The 22,577-nt window shown below is 36.2% G+C and overlaps 1 protein-coding gene across 12 annotated transcripts in view; it reads right to left on the reverse strand.

Moving 5' to 3' along the window:
- Positions 1 to 3,099: 3,099 nt before the first annotated feature.
- The window catches only part of LOC126352059 (serine/threonine-protein kinase 3), a 309,100-nt gene continuing 289,622 nt past the window's right edge, over positions 3,100 to 22,577 (reverse strand). For 3 of the 12 annotated variants that reach the window (XM_050002662.1, XM_050002655.1, XM_050002661.1), the window contains 3 exons: positions 20,046 to 20,354; positions 16,303 to 16,389; positions 3,100 to 8,243 (listed from right to left, as the gene is read on the reverse strand). In XM_050002662.1, coding sequence (XP_049858619.1) covers positions 8,085 to 8,243; positions 16,303 to 16,389; positions 20,046 to 20,354 — 555 coding nt within the window. In that variant the 3' untranslated portion in view covers positions 3,100 to 8,084. Of the gene's footprint in view, positions 8,244 to 16,302; positions 16,390 to 20,045; positions 20,385 to 22,577 lie in introns of all 12 variants that reach the window. The other 9 variants (XM_050002660.1, XM_050002654.1, XM_050002659.1 and 6 more) reach the window with 3 other exon arrangements.

Below are 22,577 nucleotides of genomic sequence, written 5' to 3' on the forward strand. Positions count from 1 at the left end.
ATTGTCAGGAAATACTGTTGAAATTTTCAGCCTAATGTGCTGCATTTCTAACTGCACCTCTAAATGCAAGCCTTTGTTTTCATTTACATAAATACTATCAATAAAAAAATGGATTTTATTTCCTATAAATCAAAAGCTTGAACAATTAAAACATTCCAGTGACAGTCTCCTCATTTTAATTCACTTTAAACCTGATAGGATGCTTGAACACAGCTTTTCTCGATAATATATGCTTTATAAAAGCCAAAACATGCCCACAAATTGTTTCAGAGAGAGAGAGAGAGAGAGAGAGAGAGAGAGAGAGAGAGAGAGAGAGAGAGAGAGAGAGAGAGAGAGAGTACATGAACTCGGCACTAGGTCTCACTATTTTTCCTGATGTCATTACAGCATATTTAATTTGTTACAGGTTTATATCTTTGTTTATTTGTTGATTACACATTTAGGATGATGCATAAATATGCTGACACCGTATTATTAACTTACATGATATTCTGCCATAAGCCATCTAGTCAAGGTTTTTTCAAGGATTTGTTTATTTTCAAATTTTAAATAAAGTTCTTCATTTCAATGACTCAGGGAGTAATGGGATATCTTTATTTATCTTTTCTGGGCAGTTCTGAGTATGTGCACATTACCCCCCCCCCCCCCCTTTCACAAAAAAGTACATTAAATTCGAGTGAACATTGCTTCCAGATGTCACAATATACATAAATGACCTGGTGGATGACATCGGAAGTTCACTGAGGCTTTTTGCAGATGATGCTGTGGTGTATCGAGAGGTTGCAACAATGGAAAATTGTACTGAAATGCAGGAGGATCTGCAGCGAATTGACGCATGGTGCACAGAATGGCAATTGAATCTCAATGTAGCGAAGTGTAATGTGATGCGAATACATAGAAAGATAGTTACCTTATCATTTAGCTACAAAATAGCAGGTCAGCAACTGGAAGCAGTTAATTCCATAAATTATCTGGGAGTACGCATTAGGAGTGATTTAAAATGGAATGATCATATGAAGTTGATCGTCGGTAAAGCAGATGCCAGACTGAGATTCATTGGAAGAATCCTAAGGAAATGCAATCCGACAACAAAGGAAGTAGGTTACAGTACGCTTGTTCGCCCAATGCTTGAATACTGCTCAGCAGTGTGAGATCCGCACCAGGTAGGGTTGATAGAAGAGATAGAGAAGATCCAACGGAGAGCAGCGCGCTTCGTTACAGGATCATTTAGTAATTGCGAAAGCGTTACGGAGATGATAGATAAACTCCAGTGGAAGACTCTGCAGGAGAGACGCTCAGTAGCTCGGTAAGGGCTTTTGTTAAAGTTTCGAGAACATACCTTCACCGAAGAGTCAAGCAGTATATTGCTCCCTCCTACGTATATCTCGCGAAGAGACCATGAGGATAAAATCAGAGAGATTAGAGCCCACACAGAAGCATACCGACAATCCTTCTTTCCACGTACAATACGAGACTGGAATAGAAGGGAGAACCGATAGAGGTACTCAGGGTACCCTCCGCCACACACCGTCAGGTGGCTTGCGGAGTACGGATGTAGATGTAGATGTAGATGTAGATGTCATTAACTTATTTCCAGATGAGTAGTCAACTCTTCCTGTTCATTTTCACAATGTAATAATACATCCAGATTTCCCCTCCCCCCCCCCCCCCTCCCCCAAGATCCAAAAACCATCAATTTAAGGCACCCAACAGTTTGATCTCACATTAAGTCAGTCTTTCTCATGTGACGCACACGCAGGTTGTTTCATAAAGGACTGTACAACTTTGAAAATTCATAAAAATTAATTCATAGTACCTACAGAGGTGATTGTAGTGTCAATTTGTAGGGAAATATATCAAGTCTTGTCTCGCATAGTTCACCAAGTGCTGAATGGCACTAAGGATCCCTAGTGGCAGTTGCGTTCAAGATGGCTGCCTTCACTGGACACAAGTGTGCTAGCCGTTTGTTTTGGTTTGAAGAATCAAAATCGACAACAACAGTTCAGTCTAATTTTTACACCAAGTATGTTAAAGATCCTCCTAGTAGGCCTACAATTTATGAGTGGCATAAATGTTTTGTAGAAACAGGGTCTCACTAACCGCTTTACAGGTCAATGGATTGGCCATGACACGCCAATTGCACGGCTCCAACGTTCCCTAGACGTGACACCACTCAATTTTTTTAAATTTTTTTTTAATGGGGATTCATGATGGCTATAGTGTTTGTACCTCCTGGGCTAGCCTTTATACCTTAACTTAGACCAAGAATTTACGCCACCACTGAGCAAGTTACACCTGCAGTGCTCCTCTGAGTTTGGGAAGAAATTGACTTCTGATGGGATGTGTGCATGATAACCAATGGAAGCCATATGTAACTTCTTTAGTTTAAAGTAAATATCACTAAACCCAGCTCTTTATCTTCTTTCAATAAATTTGTATCAATTTTTTAACTTGTTAAGTTTTTTTTTTTGAAACACCCAATATTTAGGATCCTTCTCACTTGTCTAGGTTCAAACATGTTTAACACCAAGAAGTTAAAACTGTAAATGAACTACATTTTTTAGGCAGAATTTTGAGTGTTGACAATGAGCTGCCTTGGAAAGAGAAGTGAAAAGGTGGAGAAAGACAAATCTTCGAGAATATTTTACCTGTGTGATGTCCAATCTGATAAAATCAGCACTGAACTCGTTACCAGAAAATGCTTTAATGTATAGCAATATACTCTGTTTTCCACTTCTAAATGGTGCATTTCAAAAAATGTTTTTTTTTTCAAAAATACTGATATTTTTAGATTTGGATATGTTTAATTAGATTCTGCCAGTCATCATTAACAAATCATTTTATAGCATGTGATGTTTTATGCTACTTTTTCACGAGTTGTAGTGTAATAATGAACTGTGTTTTCAGGAATAGCTGTATACTCCTACACTGATGCGACTGGAACCCATGAGACTGTGCATCACCTGTCTCCTGAAGAAGTACACAGCGTATTTCAGAGGAATCAACAGTGGTTCTTCCCCTCAATATTCCCTGATTTTAATTTCTTCCGTCCATTTCCATTTTTCAGATTTTTCTGAACTGTGAATCAAATAACCAAAAAACATTTGAAATAATATATTTTTTAAAAAATTCTTATTTACAAGTAATTGTGTCACATAGTCACTCCCACAGAGGAGAAAGAATACCTGTGTCAAATTTAATGAACAATTTGTGCTTTAAGTTGCACTCCCACAACAGGCTTGATGCAAAATTAAAAGCCCATTTGTGATGTATTTACAATTGAGAAGTAATCATCAACTGAATGACATTTTTACACATGACAGTACTTGTTAATTACATACAATTTTTCTTACAACTATAATACAAATACCTGTTACTTCTCAACTGATCAATTCACAACAAAAATCCTGATAACTTTTCATGATAAATGTTTTCTTGAGCTTTCTATTATACTAGAATGGCACACATTAAGATAACAGATGGTCATGCTGTCAGACACTACAACAAAGCCACTGTATCTACAATTGTCAGAAAATATTTTATTTCCTTGAAATAATTGGTATGCAGCTTTGGGGCAATTAAAAAGTAATGGGCCCATTTGCTTCCAAAAATGTTAACAGCATGATACATTTCTTTATTAAAATAAATATATTGCACCACAGTTTTTAAGATGTGTCCTACTCTCTTTTGGAAAAAGATTAAACCACTTTACTTCCACAAAGTAATAAAACGTATTGTTTACGGAACCTAATGCTTATGAAACACACTTGTTTAAAAACAATTAACAAATCTGACATACTTTAGAACAGTGCACACAGTTATTCTACAAATATTCACACTCCCAATATTACACTGTACATTATTCATGATGTTTGTATGAACTTACATGATTTTCTGACATAAATGAGCAGGAACACATTGTTTAGTTGATATCATGCAGTAGTATCACAAATTCATGCCAAAGTGTAATTTGTACACACTAGTGTATTAAGACTGTGGCTTCAATGTATTTCCCAGAATTTGTTCACATATGGTACACAGAAACTGAGATTCTGATACCACACTATACAACATCTTTTACATTTCATTTCAATAAGTCACAAATAATGATAATTTATGTCACCAGATTTTTCCAATTTTTGCTGCTAATGAAAATAACCTGATACTGAAATGGAACTAATATAAAATAATATAACTAGAGAATATGAGGTTATACATTCTTTTACTTACAATATTTTAATAGATCATAACATGAAAACAACTTTTTTAAATAAATACAGCCCTGAACATTTTGTTTTAAGACTATTTAACTTCTACTGCTGTTAATAACGATATTACTCTGGAGATTCTGGTACACTGGAACATTTTGCCAGGTAAATGTGGTTCGTAATCAGTTCAAAAAATTTGTTACGAAGAATTAAAATGGATACATGCACAAAGTGGATTTTTCCAAATATAACACACACACACACACACACACACACACACACACACACACACACACACACACAATGAAACTAAAGCACATCTGAGGGCATACTCTATGATGATTGTTGTACATCTAAGGCTGCTCTCAGGTTCAGTGTTAACACTTACAATCCTGAGGAAATTTTTTAGGGACATTGTAGTTCAAATCAAATCACCTGCAGATCACAACAAGAGAAGTACAAGAAAAAAAAATGAAAAATCTTATCAAGCCTCACTTCGAAGTGTCAAGTCCAATCGGAAAGTATTTTATGCAGACCGCACAATTTTATACTTGCATATTCTGAGGCAAATCATACTTCAGTACACTTCTCAGTGATAATGTATTTGGCAACAGCGTAGCAGTATTTCAAAATCCATCAAGGCTAGGTGAATCATTTCCTCCCATATTCTTTGGTGAATTGGCCACCATCCATCTACTAACATCAGATTAATATGCTCTTAGAAGACACATCAGTAACTGCACTGCTGAATTGATCCCTACAAATTTCATATTTGACAAAAAATTTGTGCCAAGGTGGTGAAATTCATTAACAAATTAAAATTTATGCACCATTTAAATGTAAGAAACTATTTTTGGCTGTCACTTTTACAGTACTCATTTCACTTAACTTTCATATATCTAACATGTAGTACAGAGCTTATGTAGTCAATATTTAAAACTATTATTGAGTGTTACAGTTAATGCAGTGAAGGTGCCAGAAAACTGAAGATACCTCTACCCCCTCTCCCAAGTCTCATTAACTACCTCACTCAATTTTTCCCACTCTCTCAAATTATAAATCACCACTACACAACTACCACTACAGTTGTCCTGCCATTGGGAGTAAGCAATAAGCTTGCACCTGCACGCTAATATATCTAGCAACACTATCAAACACCATGGCAAACAGTGTAGTGGGAAAGACTTAAAGTGAAAAGCTAACTAATATCGTAATAATATGAAATGTATAGCTGGTAAGCATGTAAAAGCAAAGTAATATCATAGGCTGACATTCAAAAATAATGTGTCACTGAGGTGATGAGATAAGGATCTCTGCACAAATGTCTCGTTTTACCTGCCCATCAGAATAAACTGCTTACTGTGCTTAATTTTTACAAAAAACTGTTCTATTTATATATTGGTGAAAGCAGTTCTTATTTTCACTGTTGGCAACACATTCACCTATGTATTTCTCCCAGCACTTACCCACAAAAATTCAAATGTGCAGTCTGAGATAGCTTATGTGGAAATACAACATAATCTATAAATATGTGAGAATCAAGTGCAGGAGGCTACAGGAATTAAAGCTGACAAAAGTTCCCAGCCTCAGCATTACTCAATACATGAGCAGCTACTTGCAAGCTAGTGACGAAACTTTAAATCACTGTCTTCAACTTTAATAGACCATGCCCTTGTGGCCCAAAAATGCAGTATCTAAAAGACAAAAAATACTAAAAATGTTACCCAAACTTCCACAATTTCTTGACGCCTTACAATACAACCAAGAGTAACTTTACATCACTTGTTAAGAAGTAAAGTCACAATGAAAAGAACAACTACTTTACAATATGGACTATTATCATTTCAAGTCCATAAAATAATCCATACAGAAATAACTGTAAAATATAGTGGCCAAGATACTAACTCTCAAATATTTGTTATGATCTATAGGCAAGTCATGTGCTCTCTCTCTCTCTCTCTCTCTCTCTCTCTCTCTCTCTCTCTCTCACACCTCACACACAACTTTTTCACACTGTCTTGTGCTATACATTATAAAAAGTGGGATAAGAAATATGGCAATCTATAGACACTTGTCGAAAATATTGGTTTCTCTTTTCTATTGTGTGATTTTAAAAGAGCTATTATTTCATTCTCTACAGGGCAAGCAACCTATTGCCACATTACTATAAAGGTTAACCAGTCTTCAAATACTATTTACATAACTCAGGTCCTGAGGCAGTTCACCCAATACCCATAAAACTTTTTTAATTATTTGAATGATGTGACATCCAGATTTGTGGCAACAGGTATTTGTCTGCACAGCATCCAAAAGTTCCATATTGATGTTACCTATATAATTTCTTTCAACATATGTGAAATAAATTCATTCATTCAATAATGAAATGATTAAGTTTCTGCCAAATGACACATTACACATCATGCTGTTTCTGATTAGATAAGAAAAATCAAAGTAGCAGTGACAGCTAATATGCTAATCATGCAGTTAATCATTTCATAACTAAAGTCTTTCACATTTACATTACAGGTTAACAGGAGGATGCTGTGTCTTCCTATTAAACAATCCCCACTGCATAGAAACAATGGGGTATGTACTGGTATGGCATTTTATGAAACCATTATTGCTGAGTTTTCACATCACTATCGCAATACCTAACCACTACATCAACCATATTATTACTTATGGTTACTGAGCACCACAATAAATTTAACTTTTTACATGATAAATTTAAAGAATAAAATTTGGAGTAGCACTGTAATTGTGAGGCAAGTCCAGGTACAAGATTAAGTGACTGATATCTAATGTTTTGGACTTAAATATTTTGCTATGGACTCTGTCTGATGAAACTACAGGGGTATTTGCAGAACACATCAGAACCATGTTAATCCATATAAAAAAATAGGACACTAAGTCAATTGTGAACAGGCACAAAAACCTGCAAAACAGGCACGTATTAAAATGCAGTTCTCGTATTTTTACACACACTAAACTCTATACATGTCGAAGAAATATTTTAAAAGGCAGGTTACAACATTTCTCAGTTTTAACCCATAACAAAGTTTCTCTCTCAAACTACAACTTCGCAACATTTCACAAAGTAAATGACCCCACTTCCAGATGAAAGACTGAATGTTCTCCCTACACAGAAGTACAGGTTTAGAATCTCAACAGAGAACTCTCAAAGTCTACAATAAGTTGTTCATTTACAGTTTGAACACTTTAATCAACAAGATGTTCCACATGCACAACAAACACTGTCAAGAAATGTGCTCTACAAAAGAGTCAAGTACAGGAAAATTACTGATAATTCTCCCCTATACTGAAATAATTATTAAAAATGAAGTGCATCAATGAAAAACTGCCTTTTGTTTAATCACTTTCGTCCAAGAATTTACCAAATATTCAAAATATGACAAAATGGAAAATAAAAATCTTACTGTTATGCTGTAGTCATTGCTCCTGATATTACTATCATTGCTACTACAGCAGTTGTAATTTTAGTATTTTAACAGTTCAACAGGAAGATGAAGGGATGAAAGTGGAGGAGAGGGTGTTACTGAAATAGTATCACATCTGTTATGCATTAGGAACTGAGGTTGCATGTGAAGGATTTTTTTTTTTTTTCAATTTTTTTATTCAGTGTGGCCTATCGTTAATGGGGTCAAACTGCCAGATGATATAACACAGAATGTAATATATCCATAATGATGCACTTATCTCTTACAGTAACTTCACATTCTGTCCTAGTAACATCTTACTTTCTCTCACTTTCAGATGTGTCAAGTTAGTCTCAATGTGAGTAAAAAGCCTTTCTTCCCCATTTCACTCAAGTGAACGATATCACCTGAAACACTGCTTTGTGTACACAAACCACTCTTAGAAATTTTGCTGCCTTTTTCTTTTCTGGTCCATAGCATCTAAGATAGGCTGTCGTTTACTTTGATATCTCCTGCGAAGTTCATCAATTTCCCTTTCCATTTCAGAATCCAAATTCGCCATTCTGGTCTGCAGGTCCTCATAGCTTAGGAACTTAAGCTGTAACATCAAACAATCCAGACTGTAGTTGCGAATTTTAGTAATACATATGCACAAACACTGATTTAGTAGCTATTAATAGATAATACCTAAAAGTATATAAACAATAATAAGATACTTACTGAAAGGAAAAAGCCGACTTTTCAAGGCACCAGTTGTCTGTTGTAAACTCTTAAAACTTAAGTGTGCAGGTGCAAACACAGAGGCATATCTACAGCTCAAGCCAAAATGAAGCATTTAAAAACAGAAAATTAAACACTCATGCAGAGAATTTGAAACATGCAGAAGACTTCTTCAGAAGGGATGGCAAAATTGAACATACAATATGGACTACTACTAATTTAAAACACCAAAAAATAAGTTCAAGGCAGCATAATATAGTGTTTTAATTAGGTTGCATGAGCTGATGGAAACAATTTTAGTTTCAGCAGATAAGCAAACAAGCACAGGCATGGTAAGTTCAGGCTGAAATTGGAATGTATCACACCAATAGATGGAGAAAGCCGAGTGACCTGAATTAGAGAATCTACTGAAAGAGCAGGAAGAGCAAAAGAATAGATGTTTCAGTAGCAACAGTTGAGATATTCGGTACCTAATTCCATACATTGCTGTGAACAACAAGGTTGTTTACCAATGGTAATAGCCAAAGTAAAGATTATATTTCAGTCTCCTTAATATCCCATAACTTCTTCAATTTCTTATAAATGCCCATGTGTAACCACAAAGAGCACAAATTAATGACAATGATTGGGAAACATTGCAGTTTGAGTCATGAAGTAAGCAACTACATTAAAAATACATTACCACTTAAAAAAACTTAATTGCACACTGAAATAATACATTTTATGCAAAAGTAATATCAAGGTGTTAATCAAACCAAGAATCAACTACTCAATAGTTTGCTATGTCCCTGTGTGCAAAAATAACCTAAACATATACATCTTAGTGCCTAGAACATATAATTTGCCCTTTGTGGAACAAATGAAATTGTTTCCCTATAATAATAATGTTTCCACACTATTCTTACTCTTCTGACACAGCAATAGATTTACTTCTAATAATTCCACTCATCGAAGTCTCTAGTCTCAAATAAAACTTGTTTTCGATATACGTCATGGACAGCACAGAAACTGCACATTTTTGAAAGTCACATACTTCTGAACTGCATGAAATAGGCTTTAAATAACCCTTATAGACTGTTGACAATTGTAAACTGGAAAGATAATATGGCCACAATAGCACATAAATTAATGAAACTAAGCGTTTGCAAATGAGATCAAAAGATTTCTTTAATCTACTGTCTTTACTTCCTAAACTGCCTATACATTTTAGGTGAAAAATGTTTGACATTAATATATAACTGTAAAGTGTTCTTTTCAAGTCAAGTGGTAAGAATGTTCACATTTATATGCAGCTAATTAGAAAAATATTTTTAAATAAAACAAGATTACTGGTGTGATACCAGGACAGTTACAGAAGATAATTAGACTGGCAACCTAGAGGAGACTCTTAAAAATCTGGTAGCATGGTAATAAATATTAGCTTGATTTACAGTAACAGCAATTTTACCTGAGAAGTGTAGGAAATCAGAATTTGCACTGACACGAAAGAGAAATCTACTACACTTGAACATTTTGAAACAAAGATGCAGGGTACACCTTTCCAATTTGTTCATCTTTCATTAATCAGAAATTGTTGACTTGAAATATACATACTAGGAACTGAGCTATAATTTTCCAGTGATTTGATACTTGACACATAAATTACTGAAATTACACATATTGCATCAGCAAGTTAAAAAAAAATGCTCTATTTAATAGGAGTAAAAATCCCTGCACACAACTACTTAAATGCAAAGATTGCTCTCCACCTATCTCCCTAAATGTGAAATGGGTTAGCTAATTTTAATTCTGTTCTGTAGTACCTCATATTGAAGTAATATGCCACTAAAGTAAAAATAATTATTACCATTTATAAGCTGCTAATAACGACTTGAAACTAATGAAAATGACCTGCCTGTTCAGCCATCAACTGAAGTCTAACAATTTTTCTACGCGGTGATCAATCTTTAATGCACCCGCCTTGTGGGGATTTTATCTTCCACTGGCAGCATTGGGGTGAGGAGTGTATTTCCCCTCCATTGTAAGACCTTTAAGTGTGTAGAAAACAGAAACCTTGCACAAGCTGCATATGCTTGTTAGGCGACACAATACAGTGTACTGAGTGAAATTGTTTCAAGTGAAATGAGGACATACAACTGTTCCACTCTCCAGAAAATATTCATGTACAGTTCATGATGTTCAATCTCCTAATCGGAGTTGATTCATATATGGGTGATTGGTAAATAAATTTCATGAATCACAAAGTGTTCTTGACAGAAAACACAGACAACCACATACAGCATTCTATCAAGAAACTATGCGTAGTGTTGGACACACTCCGGAAGGGTCTCCTGCCAAATCAGTTCCATATCTTTCTGAGTAAACGGGAACTTCCTATGGTTCTATTCAAATGGCTATAAAGTTACCAAAGTTACAGCTGTATAAAATAACTGCAGTGCAAGAGCTTAAACAAGATGATCCTGCAAAAGGAATGCAGTTTTGTGAATGGATTTTGAATATGGTGCACAACACAGAAATTTATCATAATCTTAAGCTTGTTTTTGGGCAAATCATGGTTCCATCTCAGTGGTATATTAATTCACAAAATAACCATTGCTGGAGTTCTGAAAAGTTGAATGTAGTAATCGAGGAGTGCCTGCAAGATCAAAAAACAACTGTGTGATGTGCTATTAGCAGTGAGAGAATGATAGGCACTATTTTTTCCATGAAATTAATAATAGTGAGAGGTATGGAAAACAATTTGCAGCCTTTTTTTGATCTTTTAACAGAGGGAGAATGTAATTTTTGCAACTTTTCAGCAAGACACGGTGACAGCACATGTAGCCAACTTCTCATTACAGGAAACTCAAGATGAGTGTCAAGATAGAGTTATCGCTGCCAAGATGATAACATATAGCTCTTCACCCCCCCCCCCCCCCCCCCTGTGATTTTTATCTTGGTGGCAGGGGATGACATGAAGAAGTGTACAAATCAAATCCACACACATTAGATGAACTTGAAACTAACATTTATCAAGAAGTTACTGCCATATCTCAGAAGGAGCTTTAGAGTGTAATGAGCAATTTCATTAACAAAAAAAACAGAAATACTTGATCAACAAAGGGAGGTAGTTCCAGCATCTCCTTCCTTTACGTACATTAGTAATTACTTTTCTTTTTAACTGTTTATCTTCTACATGTTAGGAACACTTACAGAACAAACCATACTATACTGCAGACCTCCTGTCACCCATACCATGGACAAAGTAGACAGCCTCACCGGCCACCTGCTCACTCCAAAACCGGTTACATTAACAACTGATCACCCTGTATCAAACTCAGTTTCTCAGAAAGTTTCACAAAATAATTTGCAAAGTCAAAAATTAGATTTAAAAAAATAGGCACTCTCTTTACTTCATCTGAAAATAGCTTACAAAGACTCTTGCCTTTCTTATACATCCCCCTGCCGAACTATGCTATCAACATTTTAAGCAACCCTGCCCCGTACCCCACTAGGGAGGTTACAAGAGCAAAGGATGTGCTGTATGCCATCCCTACACCAGTAGCCCCCCCTCTCCCCCCACCACCACCAATTTGTGTCAGCTAGTTGTATGCTGCTAGCTAAGCACTAGTCTGTGAAATCACTTGCCCAGCCGTGTGCCACCTGCCTGCTCTACCTGCACTTATAGCTAGCCCACAGAAGACATTTCACTCTCCCATGAACTTCTGCACTTCGGTGAGTCATCCTTGAGTAATTCCTAAACAATTCATATGTTTATCACGTATGCTTTTATTTACTGTTATTTGCCTTTCAACCTTCCTAGCTTCATGTTAGAAACCTACAGTTCTGCTTTACCTATACATGTACACATGGGCATCCAAAGAAACTTATCAAGAGGCAGAAGAAATAGGGAGAGGGAGGAAGGGGGGAGGTGAAGTGCCCTCTCTTGTAGACACTGATTAACAAAACTAAATAAAGACATAAAAATGTGTTTAGTTTTACAATTACTGTCTTCTGAAGAACAAAACATTAACTGCACTTTCAAAATACATAGCACAGAAATAATAAAGAGTTAATAATTTACAATATTTCCCTTGAGATGAACACTACTCCTTCCACCACTTATTATAAAGTTATATTGAACTGAGAGCAACAATAAAATAATGATGGTAACTAACTCATAAGTAACTAAAATGCAACAACAAGTACAAGCATTCTGTTTTTGGAATTATGATTCTTAGACATTACCCTGATTAAATTTTCCATATTCACGAGGGGAGGGGGCGGGAAAGGGGGGATGATGATTAAGAGGAGTCTCGTGCATTCATGCATCTTTCACATGAATTTTCCACGTAAAGCATCCTGCTCATTTTTACAAGAGAACAGCCGTGTCATTTTTTTCTGAGCTTTTTCAAAATAACTCTCTTGTAATAGCCATTACGAATTCCCACTTCCTAAGAACAATTTTAAGATGATTTTGAATAAATCTTATCTAAGGAGCAGAAACATAGGAGTCTACACTGCCAGGATTGCTGTACTATGCTGACATTTTGTGTTCTCTGGGAACAATTTTGTGCTTTAATATCATTTCATAATATAATACTGAAAACAAGCAAACTATTAGAAATTTTTAACATGATGCTTGATTTAATTAAGACAGATGCCACTTTGTACAAAGCACACATCAAACTGAAAAGGATGGACGAGTAATTAGAATCAAAAACATCGCTGGCACTGAGATACATTGTCCAAATACAGCCACTGTCCAACACGGACGGATGATATCGACATTTAAGGAAGAATGAGGAAAATGTCTTACAAGTTGTATTTGAGACAGTTCATGAAATGCAATTCCTGGCTACATAAGCTATACACTGACAACAATTGAATTAAGAGCTTTCTAAGAGGCTTGCTTTTCAATGTGGGATGGAAATGCCAAATGCTTGTGATTTACAACACCTTAAAAAGCAACAAAACTTATAGGGAAGGGAATGGGGGGGGGGGGGGGAGAACACTAGTTTGAGTGACTGTACCTCAAAAATAGGGCTGGAGCTGAAAGTAATACTGTTGTCAAAATAGTGTAGTTCAATGAAACCTGAGAGGAGAAATTGGTACATTTTTGTGTGGAACATGATTTGTTTCCAATGTTTCCTCTTAGGTCTCCCTTGTAGACAATTATACACATGGACGTAACTTTCCAACAACAAAGAAAGTGTTTTCAGAAACCAGATTGATTTCCTTTTGATTAAACATTACCTGAAGAAATATGGGACATCTGTGAAAATACATTATGGTATTGAATTTCAAAATGCGTCACTTTGAAAAAACTACAACAAGTGCCCATTCACCCACACACACACATAATTATTAAAACATTAGTGTACCTACAAGAAATAACTGAAGAGGGAAGAAAAGATGAAAATAAATTACTAGACCAACAAAAGCAATGTCCACTTGGAAACCAAAAATAGTATGACTTAGACCCAGAATATTTATTGGAAGCAGCAGCAGAGTTCAGGTTGGGTCTCTGGGCAAGCTAGTCCATTTCAGGAATGTTACTATCCAAAAATAATTGCTTCACAGTTGCTGCTTTATGACAGGGTGCGATGCTGACACAAACAATCATCGTCTCACTGTTCTTCTACTGTACGCAATACACAAAGCTGTAAAATCTGTGTCTATCCTTCTGCACTTAGCATTTCGTTATGTGTGATATTGGAACCACACCCTAACCAAGAAAACATCCCCATACTGCAATATGACCCCAACAATACTTCCCTGTTGGTCCTACACATGATGACAAGTAATGTTCTCCAGGCATTTGCCAAACCCAAACCCTTCTGTCAGATTGTCACAGGTATAATGTGAGTCATACCTCCAAATCACTCGGTCCCTGCAAACCACTGTCTAGTGGTGGCACTCTTTATGCCACCAGAAGTAGTGTCACTTAGCACTGACTACAGATATACATGGCTTATGAGGAGCTGTTCAACCACTTTATCCCATTATTTTTAGCTCTCTACACACATTCATTCAATGTGCTAGCTAAGTCCCTATGCAAGCTGTACTGCTGGCAGCACTTTGGAACTAACACCAGATGCTTTTCATTGATTTCAGGATTTTTTTTTTTTTTTTTTTTTACAATCTCTGCAATGCTTCACGCCCCCTGTCCATCAGGGCATGAGGTCAATCTGGTCTTGGTTTAGCTGTGGTTGCTCCTTTGCATTTTCACACAACAACCACATCAACAGGTGATGTGAGCAGCTTTGGAAAGGCTGAAATGTGTCTGATGGGATTTTGCTCAGGCGATACACAATACCTAGTCTGTGCCAAAGACATTGAGCTCTCATGGTCAACTCATTCAGCAGTTACTGTTTCTCTATTGGCAACACAATACTCCCTACCTCTCATGATATATACTAGTCAATTCTGCATTACACTGGAGTATCCAGGCCTTTACAAATGTCTGCTTGTGTCTGTGTATGTGCGGATGGATATGTGTGTGTGTGTGCGCGAGTGTATACCTGCCTTTTTCCCCCTTAAGGTAAGTCTTTCCGCACCCGGGATTGGAATGACTCCTTACCCTCTCCCTTAAAACCCACACCCTTTTGTCTTTCCCTCTCCTTCCCTCTTTCCTGAAGAAGCAACCGTTGGTTGCGAAAGCTTGAATTTTGTGTGTGTGTTTGTTTGTGTGTCTATCAGCACTTCTGTTTGGTAAGTCACACCATCTTTGTTTTTAGATATATTTTTCCCACGTGGAATGTTTCCCTCTATATATATATATATATATATATATATATATATATATATATATATCGTTAACAACATGAACAAATATAGTGACACTTTACTGCAACGTGTAAACTTTAAAATTAAAAATGTCTTGAGAAACCTAATTACAATATTATGTGTGTTCTCAAACAAATGCATTAGCTGTCATGGGAGCAGCACACAATATTAATAATACCAAAGGTACAATAAAAAAAAATCTACCAGTGATCACTCAATAGTCAAAACATTTTCAAAATCAAGTTTTCAGTTGTGAGCATAAAGAAACTAGATAAGAAAACATATTTATGAAGAGAATCTTTACACAGACCATGTCATGTTTACAACGTAACACTGCAAACATCTAATGGATCTGATTAAAATTAGAAACAATTACTGAATCATAAATATTACTGAAATGCTCTCCACAACACCATGAAGAAAAATTCTAACAATGGAGATAAAGTGGACATTAGAAAAATAATGCTGGTAGCAGCATATGTAAGGTCAAATAATAGCTTGAAGATTACTTATCTACCATTGAAGAGATGCAAAAAAAGAAGTGCTATATACAATATAACACCTTACTGTTAAGTCCTCTTCTGAAACTCAATGAAAATGTTGCAAATATTTTATTTCAGAAATGAGCTATATACCGCTGCACGGTGTCTTCATAATTAGTCATTACTAAAATTCACGGTCCCACCCTAGCATGCAAATTTAGCTATTTACACATAGTAAATAAGAAGGTATATTAAGTTAACATCTGTTTGCAGAAGAGAGAGAGAGAGAGAGAGAGAGAGAGAGAGAGAGAGAGAGAGAGAGGGGGGGGGGGGGAAGAGACAACATACCTAAAGATTATTGGTGCATTATATTACCAAAAGAAATTCCAGAAAGAACTGTACACACAGGACAACTAACTACCATAAAACCAACCATTAATGGAGAGGAATCCAGATTTACACATGCAACAAAACAATGTGTGTGTGTGTGTGTGTGTGTGTGTGGTGTGTGTGTGTGTGTGTGTGATCAAACCACTTACAGTTTACCTAACCAGGTACAAAAAAATTGGGATGTACTGGCCACAGACTAACTGTCACCCATTACTAACACAGTTTTACAAAGTGTTAAATTTCTAAGTAATGGTTACATTCCATGTCCCTTATGGCGCAAAAATATTCAGTACATACCCGACTTGGTGGGGGAAAACGCTCAGTAACTGCAATTCTATGAGCCATTTGATATGAATGAGCCAATTTTTTGCTAAGTGTAGGACACTGAAATGGACACAAGTTTTAAAATATTAGAATATCTTTACAGTGCATAACTGGCACTTACACAAAGCACAGCAAAATATTCTACAAACTTTATTACCTGCAAGGAGAATGAGTAATTCAAGGAGACTACGAAAATGGAATACTTTGTGCTATTTGATTACGTGTAAGATTTCACAGAAGAATTTACAATGTAAGAGCACAAATATGGTTTAAGACAGTCACACATTATGGAGTTATAAACAAGAGACTGAAAATCCTTTTCTAAACCAGTAATTCAGATACTTTTAAAATTTCAAACACAGTTCCACAATTCTGAGGAAATTCCAATACAGTGCTCACAGTTGCTACTGTTCTGTTATAACTATTGTGGTACAGTGAGACTGTTTGGGAAGAGAAAATGGTATAAGGACACACTGTCTTGGGGTGGAAATAGTTTAACCTAGAATGCCAATCGACAAACTTAGCTGTGGAGAAAACACAGTGGAGTGCAAACTAAATAAAACTAATTTGTATTGATGCCTCCCTCTCCTGTCTTTACAGGGCCTAGAATAAAATTTACCATGAATTTGCACCTTCTCAATTTATCTAGAAACAAAGTGCAAATTAGCAAGTGCATATGCAAACAAGCAATAGCATTAACTATGTGCAAATTCAGAAGCAGTACATGCATGTCCCTTTACCAAACTGCAGTTTTAAGATGCACTGTGGTTAAAAGCAAGCAGCTATATGCTTAAGCAAGATGTCATGCCACACTAGACAAGACATGCGATCAAGCAGCACTGGTGTGAAGCATTAGGTGAAGAAATGAACAGAAAAAATTTACCTTTGTGCTCTGCAGGATCGGTCATTTGGTCTGAAATTGGTCAGTTCTATCAACAAAAACATATTTAAACAAACCGTAACAAAAATTACAAAAAAAAGTCAATTTGAAGAATATCTGCAGTACAATTTCAGTATACCTCAAGACATTTCATCTAATTCATTTTAATATTTAGTTAGCAATGACACACACACACACACACACACACACACACACACACACACACATTCACAATGGATTGTGACACATTAATAGAGAAATATGAAATATCATACAAAAGCTATTTTTACAAAAGCTTTCTTGAGATTACCAAAGAAAAAAAGCTTAAATCAGAGAACATTGTTTTTGATTCTACAAATCAGGTTGTTTATATAAATTATTCAAAAATATATTTCTTCAATGGCACAACATTTTTGGAGGTATGAAAATTTTAATGTAGTAATAGCAATTTTAACAATAAATCTTTGTATATAATTCAGCATTTTTCTGTCACTTTTATGCTTCCAAAAATCAATGTATTGTATCTCTTGCAGCACAGAAGTGAAATGACTATGAAGGTAGGAGTTGGTGGGGCTAGTTTCTCCCCTATACCCACACAATAACTGAAACAAATATTGATCTAGCCTTTCTCATAGTCAAATTAATGATGTAAATAAAATAGAAAGAAACTTCCACATGGGAAAAATATATTAAAACAAAGATTCCAAGACTTACCAAGCGGGAAAGTGCCGGTAGACAGGCACAATAAAATAACACACACACACACACACACACACACACACACACACAAAATTTCTAGCTTTCGCAACAAACGGTTGCTTCTTCAGGAAAGAGGGAAGAAGAGGGAAAGACGAAAAGATGTGGGTTTTAAGGGAGAGGGTAAGGAGTCATTCCAATCCCAGGAGCGGAAAGATTACCCTAGGGTTTCCCCCTGTGTGTTTGTGTGTTATTTTATTGTGCCTCTCTACCAGCACTTTCCCGCTTGGTAAGTCTTGGAATCTTTGTTTGAATATATATCTTTCTCATAGTCACATTTATATTAAATATAAATATTTCACAGTAACAGCACATATCACTTCAATAATGCCAACATCAGCTGACCTGCAACTATAGTAATTTCTTTCTTATTTGCAAGTTCAACTTCACTATACATAACTGTGACTGACACCTAAATTGCAGTTCTTTCTTTGCAACAATGCTGTATTACTGCTCCGGTTTCCTCAGCAAGTTTGTTTGGTGGTGTTTCCAGAAAATGCAAAACAGCAAATCAGTTGAATGTCTTAAAGTACACCATTGAACAACACCATAGCTTCTGCATATAAGATTACAGTATGCGGTACATAGTAATGTTGCTGGCATACCACAACTATCTGTTCCAGTTCACAACATCAATATACATTCAAACTCTGTCACAAATAAACTCACTAGACGAAATGTTAGCCACCCATTCAAAGATCACACTGGTCACTTTGGAGCATTGTAGATAGTGTAGAACTGGTACTGGAAATTATGTGAACCACCACTGCTGACATCAATTACGGCAGTGAAGCATTGTGTTATGTGCCTGTCAGTTTTACATATCAGTGCAGTAAAATGGACTGACGTGGAGACCTAACAGAATGGCAGAAAGCAGCTATTCTGCATTGTCAGTGACAATTAATTTCAAACCCAACAGGAATTGCTACTGTTTATTTTAACCAATTTCCAGTGAAATCTGCTGAAACAAATGCATGCAATGAGCGTTTGGAGTTGGGTACCTTGCTGAAGGCTAATTGTTCAGATTTGCATATAAAACTGGATAATTTTAGCAGGTGAAACATTACTGAAATTGTACAGCAGCTGACTAGAAGCATGTAGTGTAGACCAATCAGACACAATTTTGTCTCTTTACAGAATGGCAAGGCACTGAGTGCACAATTGGGCCAATGAGGCTACGTATGAAGGATGTAGCACAGGTCAGAAGCGGTTTCTGGGATATTTTGGAAGAATTTTTTGTACCATGACTTCAACCAACTCATTTAGGTTATCATTACTACCAATCAGGATGTTTATTTCAACAAAGCTGTTGACTATAAGTTGCCCTTTCTTCTACATCTTCATGACGATTATGCTGTAGATACTCCTGTCTTTCCAGAGGACTACAGCCCTATTCACAGGGCTGCAAGCACACATTCCTGGTTTGACAAACACACAAGCACCTCATCACATCTCGACTGGACTGCTCAATTATATGATCTTAATCCCATAGAAAATGTCTGAGACTATTTTAAACAGCAAGTGAAATGTAGCAATCAACATCCCGAAAATTTGGTAATTACAGGATGATGAGTGGCTTCAGTTGGATGTGTCATACCCGAAGAAGCTTCTGAATTCTCTTCCTCACCAAACTGTGGCTATTATCAATGCCAGAGGTGGTTTACCACAGTCTTAGAGGGGACTAATTTTCTGATCTGGTCTGATTGTCTTACATCACCTTATACTTTACTTTTGAAATATGTTTTCTGGGGTATATCTTGCTCTCCATAAGCACAATGAATTAGTAATGAACATAAATTAATATAAATATAGCTGTCTAAGAACAGCATATAATAATTCTGTTGGACCACTGGGCTATATTTTAAAAATACTATTCTGCATTTTTACCTGTATGCATAATGTATAAATAACAAAACTGTTTGTTATTTTCAGTGCCACATACACTCTTATGCTTCACAGAATTTTACTTCTTATAATGCTGAATTTTGTGCAGATTTCCAGAAAAGGAAAGCTGATTAATTTTTCGTGCTGTTATCATTATAATCATCTTGTCAGCAATCAAGAAGCTTTTAATACTTACAAACTCAAAGTCTCCATCTTGGAAAGCCCTCTGGAACTTTGCTTGGTTTTCATGATGATGTCGTGGCACCTGGAATGGATTTGGAGGTGGCACAGGTGTGTGATGCAGTATTCCAGTTGCACCTGCCCCAGAGATTTGGTTTAACTGGCGCTGGAGGTGACTCTGAAAACGCTGCCTCTCCTCGGCGGAAAGCTGTGGTTGCGTTGGGGGCTGAGGCTGTGTCTGCGGGTGTGGGCTGTTGTTGTTCAAAACGGAGCTGCCGCTCACCACAGGCAAGGCCGCAGGCACTCCGTCCCCAGTGTTCAATGTCTGGGTTGAAGCAACTGCTTGAGTACCACCCTTAACCATAAAATTCAAATTTTTAAAACAATAACTTAAATAGATAAAGGTCATAAAATATTTGGGTTCTTATAGGCCATGAAGTCCAAGTGTTGTTGAGTTTAAACTTCTCTCTTTTATATTAAATACCTCTCAATAATGTTCTCCAAGAAACATAATCTGAACCAAGTTTGAAGAAAAAAAATAGCTTTTTCTAAGATATGATATCATAAAAGTGTGTTTCTCATGTATCAATAGGGTGAAAGATAGGGTCAGAAAGAAGTGTGTATCAGCATGCGTTTTTTTCTAAGCTGTAGTAGTAATTACATTGATCATGATAAACATTTCACACCTGAAGAGAAAAGAAGGATTTGAAATGTGGAGCTACATAGGAATGCTTAAAATTGTATGGCATATCATGTAACTAATGAAGATGTACTGAATCAAATTGGAAAGATATTACATTCAGGGGACAACTTGGCTAAAAGTAAGGACCACTTGGTAAGACACATCCTGAGGCATAAAGTTGTTGTCAATTTGGTAATGGAGGCAACAGAAGGGAGGGCATATCGTGGAGGGAGAGAAGGCTTGATTCCAATAAGCAAGTTCCAATCAATGTACACTACAATAGTTACAAGTGATGAATAAGCCTGCACAGGATGTATTTGAACATAAATGGCAACAGAAACTACATTAGAGGAAATGACATTGAAAGACTAACTCACTCACTCACTCATGGTGGGAGGGAGGGAGGGAGGGAGGGAGTGCGAGAGAGTGAGTCTGTCAATATTGGAAAGCAGTTCATAGTTGGCACCTAACACAATGAGCCTTATATAATAGTACTTAGAATTGGTCATCCACAGCCATGCTGCAGAGTACATGTTTTACAATTTTTACAGCTGGAAGCAGACTATATAAATTTAGATCGAAATTGCAGGTGTCCGTACACATCACTGTAATAATGCATTTGTTTTGTTACGAAATCAATATGGACCAAAGTTAAAGTGTTATATAGTGGAGCAATGAGAAGATACTATTACTGTGACAGCCTATAGTGAAAAAGTATAAAATTTCAAGTTATTGTGGAAATATGAAATCAGTGATGGGTGTGTTAAGAAAGTAAATAAATGGAGTGACATACGCAACATAACTAACCATGACAAATCTTCAAAACATAGAACCTGAGACATACTTCCTAGACACTACAATACAATTTCAAGGAGCATTCTTTCACCGAACCATAACTTTGACAAGGAGCCAGAAGGAGATGAGTACTAAAAATGTATTTACCGTACCATCTTTCTTGTCCAAACTTTTTAGTGACCCTACACTATGAATTAGTTACAACAGAGCACTTAAAGTAAAAGACAATTTTCATCATTTTGAACCCACTAAACTTTTTACATGTTTAGGTAGGTTGGTAATTCAAAAGACACGAAGTGGTGAAGAAAAAGGGGATGTTGGGACAGACTCTCAACAAAAACACAGGATCGAAAACTAAGCCACAATGTTCGATTTCCTTTTGTGTGCCTACACAGTGGATGGTAGCTCTCACTGATACCACACTGTTTGATAACATTTAAATAACGTTTCTTATGTAAGACATCAAAAGGAACAACCGCTTCTGACAAATAAGCTGATTTACACTTTCCATACAGAGATATCTTGTTGTCCACAATAACCAAGTATATTGAAGTAATGTTACAAACCATACAATAACTTCTTTAATTTAATGAAAGAATATAAAAGATAAATCCTTAGCATTAAACATACATACTGCTTTAGTAGCTCATCCAGATGGAGGAATAAGTAGTAAGAGTATAATTAAAGTTGGGCACAGTATTACAATTTCGAACCAAAGTCTGTGCCACAAAGACATCTGACATATCATTATAAATGAAGTAAACTACATTTCTCTATGATATTGCATTCTTATTTTCATTATGTGTGCTCACACAAAGCTGTAACAGAATACTGATAAAAACCAGGAAGTGCTAATGATGATGATGGGGATGATGATGATGAGGGACTGCAAGCTGTCCACAATTTACTTCCCAACACAATGTTTCAACTACACTGAAGATGCTCATTTTCAGGTCAGCTGTCAGCAATTTGCATCGGCTTAGCACGCTGCATATACACCAATACAACAGAACAAAAACAATGACCATTTGTAGCATTGTTGAAGGAAAGTTACAAACTTCAGCTGTCCAA

The sequence above is a fragment of the Schistocerca gregaria genome, chromosome 1 (assembly GCF_023897955.1).
Source record: "Schistocerca gregaria isolate iqSchGreg1 chromosome 1, iqSchGreg1.2, whole genome shotgun sequence".
Lineage (NCBI taxonomy): Eukaryota > Metazoa > Arthropoda > Insecta > Orthoptera > Acrididae > Schistocerca > Schistocerca gregaria.